The 9,328-nt window shown below is 39.3% G+C and overlaps 1 protein-coding gene across 1 annotated transcript; it reads left to right on the forward strand.

Annotated features, from left to right (window-relative positions):
• ECD (ecdysoneless cell cycle regulator) lies at nucleotides 1-6,400 on the forward strand (the record flags this gene model as incomplete). The annotated part of the gene is made up of 11 exons (XM_026045047.1): nucleotides 1-87; nucleotides 215-393; nucleotides 881-1,073; nucleotides 1,477-1,605; nucleotides 2,150-2,272; nucleotides 3,111-3,196; nucleotides 4,013-4,116; nucleotides 4,372-4,549; nucleotides 5,413-5,480; nucleotides 5,564-5,784; nucleotides 6,116-6,400. Coding segments are annotated over 11 exons (1,599 nt in total), but the record flags the coding sequence as incomplete, so codon positions are not given.
• Nucleotides 6,401-9,328: the final 2,928 nt, after the last annotated feature.

Genomic DNA, 9,328 nt, shown 5'->3' on the forward strand with positions numbered 1-9,328 from the left:
GTTCAGGACAACGACGGCGAGTTCCTGCTCATAGAGGCTGCCGATTTCCTGCCCAAGTGGCTGAACCCCGAGAACAGCGACAACAGGGTGAGGAAGAAGGGCGATATTTACGTATTTATATATATTTTTTACTAATAATGTTCGTGTGGAGCCCCCAGGCCCTCCTGTGSATTCCCGTTTTTCCCCTTCTGATGAAAGCGTTGCCGCCTGCCAGGTGTTCCTCTACAAAGGAGAGCTGCACATCATCCCTCTAGCAGAGACCGAGGGGAAGGAGTGGGAGCCGCCAGTTTCCAGCCCCACCATCGCGGAGGCGTTAGCCTTCTTATCCACCCGATCGGAGGAGAGTCTGGCTGCAGCCCCCGTTAGAACAGCGCTGGATAAACGTATCAGTGGGTGCGTGTGTGGTTTGTGGTGTTCTGTAACTGCTGCTTCTCGACTTCCAGTGTTGAGAATCTTGCGCTCAATTTTTCCTGTGAACTGTGATTTAAAGATGCTTCTTTTTCTGAAGCCACTGGCCACCAGTGCACTAACAGTGACTTCCACACTCAGCACAGTGAAAGAAGCTTTGTAGCTGGGCCTATTAGTCCAGTGCACATGGATAGTTTTTTAACTCGTGTGGAATAAGGTTTCCTTAGCTGTATTTTTTTTTAAGTCTTGCTCTGACACTCCAAGCAGCAGATTAGCTGGGTTTTTACTTTATTTCCTGGTAATCACTTGGCCCTTTGTACTGATTAATATTAAAGTAGGGATAGAAAGAGTAATTAAAAACAAATGGTCTTGCTTAATACACTATATTGCTGTCTTAATTATTGTATTGTTGTATTAATACTTACTACACTAATTAATACTTACTACACTATATTGCTGTCCTGTGCTACAGTTATCCGGAGAAAATTCAGGCCTCGTTCCACCGAGCCCACTGCTACCTGCCGGCAGGCATTGTGGCAGTGCTGAAGCAGCGCCCTTCGCTGGTGGCTGCAGCAGTCCAGGCCTTTTACCTGCGAGATCCCGTGGATTTGCGAGCGTGTCGTATTTTTAAAACTTTCCCTCCGGAGGAGCGCGTGATGACTGTAGTAAGTGATGCTTCTAATGCAACGTGTTATCACTTAGTTGAGTTCTGATGCTGATGGAAGTTCAGTAGTCATGTTAGAGAAATRTGTGGATTTAATTTTTAAAATAGTGTGTTTTCTGATTTCCTCTTTTGACACGTGCTGTGAATTTCAGGTTGATTGTGTTCATAGCTCTGGTACCTTCATACTGACATGGCTAGGCTTTCAAATGGACTAAATGACAGAGAAGAAGTGACACGTCTTATTCAAACATATGTCAGCTTTTGCTCATCATCTTAAGGGTTGTCTGTAAAATGGGTGCTTTAAAGTAAAACACAGATGAGAAGGTTAGAAAGTCCATGCCAATGTAGAATGTGGTCCCACTGGAATGAGTGTTTTTTTTTTTTCTTTTATTCTATGTTTTCAGGTTACATTCACAAAGTGTTTGTATGCACAGCTAATACAGCAGAAGTTTGTTCCAGACAGACGCAGTGGATATACGCTGCCCCCACCGACTGACCCTCAGTTCAAAGCCCACGAACTGGGCATGAAGCTGGTAATTATTGTTTTGATGCATCGTGCATTTAGTCTGTTTAGTTGGTTTAGAGCGGTCAAAGAAATGACTCTGTTTTCAGATTATCTGATTTTACAAGAATACATGAGCAAATTGGCAATTACCATTTCTCTAAAAATATATTCTGGGAATATACTTTCATCAGATAGAGCTTTCTTTTTTAACCCTAGAAAATGTTCCAACTGGGATTTATGTTTAGAAATATATATTAATTACATATTTAAAGTAAATTTGCAGACAGATGAAGTGCTTTGCCACTGCTGCATTTCTGTTCTCCAAATTTTTTTTTGGTAACCTTTGTACACTAACCTTGGAAGTCAGGTAGCAGTATCTTACTTGTCTGGAAGTGGTAATGTTTCCCTCAGCAGCAATTGTGGATCATATTGATTGGGTGGTCAGCTTTGGTATCTGTTTCCTAAATGGCAGCTTCAGGAGCTCAGTGGCAGTGTATTCTTTATGTGGTTGTTAATAATGAACTTAAATCTGTCACATTCTGAGACCCTGCCTTTGTTGCCATCTCGTACAGGCTCATGGCTTTGAGATTTTGTGCTCTAAATGTAAAGTTTCCCCTGATTCCAAGGCARGCGTCTCAAGTGGTCCCTTGTGGGAGAGATTCCTCAGCAGCCTGAAGGAAAAAAACTATTTCAAGGTGAGGTTGTGTGCRTGTGTGTGTAATTGTGTAATTCACAAAAAATGCACCTTTAGCTCTCAAACGTCAGTAAGGAGGGGATATAACGCTTCTCTCTGTGGAAAGCGAATGAGTATCTCTCAGAGAAACACATAGTCATTCCGATTTGAAATTTGAATTATTTTCCTTTTGAAATTAAAAAGGAAAAAGCAGGTGTTGAGGATTAATTCCCATGCAAATTAATCAAGTGCAAAAGGAGGACCGCACTTGAAGAGAGAAAACCAAAATATGGTTTTGTATAATGGTTTTCGGTATTTTGCATTTCATTTGCATGCCATTAGAATTAAATATTCTTAAAGTTCTGTATTTAACAGCAAGTAGTCCACTTGAGCTCGTGTAGGATTCTCGGGAAAGGAAGTGTTAGGTCGTGGTGGGGAACATGCCTTTGACCAAAGTTAAAGTCTGTGGTGTGGCTACGTTAACATCTTGGAAATGTGGGGAAAAGAGATTATTTTTACAGTCCTGCAATGCAGTTTCTGAGGACAAGGCACAAAATGCAAGAGATTCACTCACAACTCCAGCGCATTGTAACCTTTCCATCAGCTCCTTAAAACACTGCTGTTGTGAGAATCAATGTTGTCTTTCCTTATTGTCAGCGTAAACCAAATGATGCTGCAATCTCTATCTCTAATTTATATCTGACTTGGAAAGCACCTTAAGCCTATTCCCAATATTATATTCCAAGTGAATTGTTTTGATTCTCACAGTGCTAAACTTCTTTGTAACGAAYAGTTGTCCTTATCCTGATTGTGAAAAGGGAGCACGATGCAGATTCATTCTTGTGGCTTGTATCAAACAGGGAGAATTGGAAGGATCTGCTAAGTATAAGGAGCTGCTGTATAAGGCAGAAGATTACTTCCAGCGCTCCATTACCAAGCCAGAAAGGTAAGAGCCACTTTAAATTCATCCTTAATTATACACAATGCCTATAAAAACTTTTCCTAAAACTTTGTTGTTTTGCTTTTCTTCCTGCTTTAAACAGAAAAGCTGCTTTCCATTGTATGTTTAACATTGATGCTTGGCTGGAGCAGACAGCTATTAATTCCTCTAGAGTATTCTCTACCAGTATAAGTTATTGGTTGAGTAACTGTTTGTCTTGGTTCTGTAAAATATTAAGGTATTCCAAATGGTTTAAGAGGTGACAGAAAAGCATTATTCATTTGGTTGGTTGGCTACTAAAATTGTTTAAAAGTCTCATTGAAAAGCAGTCTCAATGAATGATAAATACAGAGTAAATCCATTTCTGTTGATCAAAGCAGACAGCTGGCTGTAGATTTGTCCAAAAGATCAAATCCAAAAAAATAAATCAGTGTGAAAATATCCGAGTCTTTGCCAGCTTGTAATATCTGGACTGTTAGCTGCTTGAAGCCAGTTGTGCTCTTTGGAATCTAGCCATTTTGATGTTAATAAAGACAAAATTTCAAAAACAAAGGAAGCAAAGGAGAAGTGGGCTTTGTAGCTGTCAGCGAGGAATACAGTAACTAACTAGGCCTTGTTTTGGCTAATATTGTCTGCGTAGCATGCTTGTACTTCTGCAAATTTTGCTTATCTTTTTGATGTGTTTTTGCACAGCAGAAATAATAAGACTTTGAGCCAAAACATGCATGTGGAGTGTGTGATGCCATTGGATTGTGTTGCTAGTAAAAAATTTCACTAAGCTGGCTTTACTTTTTTTCTTTTTTTTTTTTTTTTTTCCAATAGCTCTGAATTGAGCTCAGGGGATGAAGTTTTGACACTGTTGCAGACAACAACCTTTGATTTGAAGGAGTTTGAGAAAGAAGCAGCTTGTCTTCCTCCAGAAGATGGTGAGCAAGGGTAGACTCTATAGCAAATGATTATTTGCTGGGAGGGAAGAGAAATATTCACATTCAYGTCTTTTGAAGGTGTACATAAAAGCAGTCTTTTAAAGCAGTGAAACAGTCTGGACTCTGAGCATGAAAAAGTAGGAGCTCAAAAGAAGCAAGTTGCAGAACACTAACAATTCTTGGAATCCTCTAAATYGGATCCTACAGGCAGACAGACTTGTGCACAATTAACAAGTATGGCTTATGTGCTTGCAGATGACAGCTGGCTGGATATTTCACTAGATGAGCTAGACCAGATGTTAAAAGAGACAAGAAATCAGTCCCATACTTCCTCAAATGAGGAAGAACAGAAGTATGACTTGGAAGCAGTTGCTGAAAGCATGAAGGCTTTTGTATCAAAAGTCTCCACGCACGAAGGAGCAGAAATGCCATGGTAAGGTTATTTTTAAGTGTATTGGTTGATATGGATTATGTTTTCATTCTGTTGCTGCCATTTCGGAGCCTTTGTAATGCTGAATATCAGAATTTCCAAGTGCTCTTTTAAGCAGAGGCCTGAAACAAAGGTATATATTCAGTGCTGAATATATTTCTTTCCATGAAGGACTAAGTACTGAGGCAKCTAAAATGCCTCTAGTGAGGCTGTAAGCAAATAAAAATGTAACCTAACTTCTAGAGCCAGACACCCTCAGTTAAGACTGTTGAATTTTATGGCACAGTTGCGTTTAAATCTCTTGTATGTACATATTTTGAATAGATAAATATATATAGAAATAAAATATAAAAATATTTATAGATAAATATTTTGAATATATTGTGCCTGTTTTTTATCACTGAAGCACACACTGTACACAGGGAAGCAAAGAAACGAATCACTGGAATTCTGTCATTAGTCCCAGCAGTGGAGGGAAAGTGCTAACTGAAGGTACTTGCTGTCTAGGCAAAAGCAAACTGTCACTATGATAGTTGTTGGAGTTGGAAAAGGGTATGTGAATGGTGAGTGAGAAGGCCCTCAATTTTAAAAAACAAAGGACTATATAATAGTATATTGTCCACATTCTTCTTAATAGTTTTATTGTTGAGACAATAATGCTGTGAGCTATTTAAAACACATAGCACATAGGGATGTACTCAGTTTATACTCTTTATCKGATCCTCTTATGGTGCTTGTGTTCATGTTTGAAATATGATGTAGGGTTTTGTAGCTTGAGGAGATCAAYATGCCACTTGTTTCCTTGGCCTATGCCAGCCCTATGCAAGCATAAGATCGATACTAATTAAAAATTGTTTATATTTCAGGTCATCTGATGAAGCTCATGTTACCTTTGATGTTGACTCTTTTACAAATGCCTTAGACAGAATTTTAGGTGAGACTGACTTGGTTAGTTGGGTTCTCTTGGCTTTCTGATTATCCGTTGTTACTGCACTGGTTTCTTTGCCCTGTATATAGGGGGAGAAGACTCTGAAGAACTGGATTCTGATGATTTGGATGAAGAAGAGGAGCTTGAGTTCTCAGATGAGGATGATGAAGACTTAGAGATTGAAAATCAAAGGCAAGCCCAGAAGGCACCTAATAAAGATACAGGCAGTCTCAGGTCAATTATGAAGGAGATGGACCGAGAACTGGCACATACCAGTGTTGGCAGAAGTTTCACAACCCAAAAGAAAGACGTAAGTATCTCTTGAGTGGTAGCTTGTAGAAGAATCCTTTCCTTAGAGTTTTAGTAGGAAAGAGGAAATATGCTCAGGTGGTCATTCTGAGTGATAAGATTCACAATTATGGTCCTCTGATCTTAGGCTAATCCCACATGCAAGTAAAACGTGCTGGAGTTGCACTTTTTGTTTCAAAAAAAATGAAAAAGTTAATGTAGTTGTGTAATCAGCATGTAATACACTGAACTTTGGCTGCAGACCTGTTTAGTTGTTTGTTGTGTTGTGGTTTGTCCTGTTTTAACCTCCTATAAGATTTGTCATGGTAAAACTCTCTTTGTGTTTATGCCAGGTGGGTTCTGCTAAAGCAACCGTGTCTCAAAAGGCTGGCCACGATTCTGAGGCTGAAGATCCTGAGCTGACACCCATCGATGTGGATATGAACCTCATGGATAACATACTTGAATCCTATAATGCTCAGGCTGGACTGGCAGGACCTGCTTCTAACATTTTACGGAGCATGGGGGTGCATTTACCTGATAATGCTGATTGTGTAGGTTCTAATAAGGAAGTGGAAAAATAACAGATTGTCTTAATTCCAAAGACATGGCTGATGGGRAAAAGCAGCACAGAAAGAGTAGCAGTTTTTTAGAAGAAAAGAAAAAGGGTTGAATTTTAAAGTTTTTATACATTAGTTCTGTGAGGCTTTAAAAATGCACAGTTGATTTTTTTTTTTTTTTTTCTGGAAAAGCTTTCTGTTTAGAAACTGTCTTGGATAGAAAGTGAATTTTTTTCTAGTGTTAACACGTCTTCAGAAAACTGAAAAACGATGTTGCCACTTGAATGAAACTCATTCCAAAGCTTGTCTTTAATATTAGAAYTGACAGTCCAATTTGGCATATTTCAGAAATGTCCTTTCTTCCATTACTAATTGTTTCAATACCTGGAAATCAGTACAAGTTTGGAAAACATTACTGTGGTCAGGGGGAGATAGAGGAGAGTTATGTTATAGGAACAGTGTTCTCTTGTGGGTTTGGAGACGCCAATTAACAGCAAACACTTAATCGCTTTTCCAGAAGTCTTAACGCTTCACAGTAAGAACATCTGATATTTGTTAGAAGAATCTTTTCTTTTTATTAATCAGGACTACTTGAGGAATTATGAAATTGAATGTGTAAATATTGCTCTAAGTATTTTTTTTTTGAACTTAAATAAAAACAGAAGTACAACTTGATTGCAGGGGCTGTTTTTTTCTTCAAAGTTATGAATAACTTCACCAGTGAAATACCAGAAGTTTTTGGAATTGAAGCATTTTCATAATAAGGCATTTCTTGAATTCCGTTGTTGCTGAATGTTAGGATTGTGCCAGCAGTATAGGAGCCCAGTCTGAACAGCTTTATTTGTTTTAGTGAGAATGTAATTGGARGTTGTTCAGTATGTTGCGTTCACGTGGAGTGAAAAATCTTAAATCAGTTAAAGCTAAGTAGTAAATATTATTTCTAGGTATGAAATCTTAGCATTAACAAAGTGAACTTGAAATAAAATGTATAGAAATTCTTGCTGTGCTTTACCTGTCCGGCCTGGTTCCTACAAGCCTTTATTTTTATTCCACCCAACAATTAATCAAGTGTCTTAATTTGTAGAGGAGAAGCTAAGTGCTGAGGGTTTTTGTTTGTTTCTTTTTTACCTTTTCAGTAAAGTAGTGGTCAATTAAAACCTAACTGCTGATCCTGGAGACGGAGCTAACTACTTCCGATGGACTTRCTGATTTTTAACGTTCTTAGCTTAAGTCTTAAGTTTGGGAATCTGTTTAGTTGGCATCTTTTTTTATATATAAATGTTTGCAATATTTTAAGTGGAAAAGCAGAAAGTAGCAAAAGTTGTTTCCTTGTGGGACCTTGGGCATTTGTTGGATGGTGAGTGTTAGTATATAGGTGCTGTTCCAACCAAATTTGATAAATGCACAGCAAGCTCTTCAGAAGAGACACAATGTCTTAGTTTCCCTGGAATTCATGAAGCCTGGACAATTTCCATTGAAGCCTTCCTGACTTCTCTAGGGTCTGTGCCCCTGTTTTGTCAGGGRGTGGGGATGAGGGCGGGTGTTCTGTTTTGTCTTTACAGATGCAGAGTATCTTAACTGATGCTTGCTCCAATATAATACTGCAAAGATGGAGATTCCCTAAGTGCTTGGAAAGAGGAAATGAATGAAAGCCAGTTTCCCTCTGCAATGGCCCTCTGTGGATGTGGTGAAAGATACTTTGTCAACAGTCCAGGGAGAATATTGAAATGTTGGACAGAATCGGAGAGGAACTGCCGGAAGGTAGAGAGATGTTTGGTGAGTTTGGYCTGCAGGGATAGTGAAATGGACTGTGGTTATCCAGAGATACCTACACTGAACGTCTGGTAGGAGAAGTTCTGAAATTCTTAAATCTAGTRGGCAAAGATAATACCAGCAGTTAGTGGTAGAAAGCAAGTAATTTTGAATATTGAAAAAGGTGCCTGTTTTAACAGGTAAAGGTAACTAACACTGGTGCTGCATAAAATGCTCCAGTGATGAGTAGTTAAAATTGGTTATTTTTCCAAAAATAACTCCAGTTTCAAGAACACAAACAGGTTTAGAGCTCTCATGTGGCCTGCGCCATGCAAAGGTCAGAACAGATCAAAGGACTCTTCTAAAGCAATATGTGCAGAAAACTTCTAAGCTAATGTTAAACAAAGCTGCTCTTTTTGGAGGCACTTAAGCTGCTCTCATTTCTTGGACAATGGGACTTTTGCTTCAGTTGGACTGTTATTTCTGAGGCTGTACTTACTCCAACTATTTACGTTTGTTTTGCAGCTTCACAGCAGACCCTCAAGACTGCAGAATTAGTTGCGACAGAATTTGTCATCTAAGAACAAACACTTCCCTGTTGCCTCTTCCATTGCTTTGAAGTAACAGACTAGGCATTTCTGCTTTTAATTTTGAAAGAGATATTTTTAGTGAAAGAAGCCTGATGGTATCAATTAGGGCTGACAAGTGTAGTGTGATCCCCTTTCAACAGTTTGCCGTCAAAGTTTCCATTTTATGCTCAATTTGYTTAGCTAGAACTGCATTCCAACCCACTTTATTAATTTTGCTCACTTGAGTACCTGCCTTTCGTAGAGCCTASTTTATTCTAGAACTTCTGACCCTTCCCAAAAATGCAGCTTTCTTGTTCGTGGCTTGATCTCCTGGAGCTGCTGTTGTGAATGGAGTTGTTGTTGCCCAGTATATTGCAAGCAGGGAGGCAAATAATAGATCTTTAGTCTTCCACGCACACCATCCAAACCAATCCCAGGGCACAGCAGACCTTTAACTTGTTCAAACTGCTCTAAATACCTGGACGGTTTGGCTGCTGCTGGCTCTTTCCACCAGGCAGCCTTATGGAGCAGATAGGAGCCTAAGAAGGAGGGCCTTTGTTTCCTCTGTGTTAGTGGAGGGAGCACAGTTCACCTCCCAAGTCAGCAGCTCGCAGGCTAGCCATGTTTTCAGCATGAGTTTTAACTCCTTTCTGGTCTAAGAGGATGGGATGTTGCCATGCTGCCC

This window comes from Nothoprocta perdicaria, unplaced genomic scaffold (genome assembly GCF_003342845.1).
Source record: "Nothoprocta perdicaria isolate Ctin4 unplaced genomic scaffold, notPer1 scaffold_397, whole genome shotgun sequence".
Taxonomy (NCBI): Eukaryota; Metazoa; Chordata; class Aves; order Tinamiformes; family Tinamidae; genus Nothoprocta; species Nothoprocta perdicaria.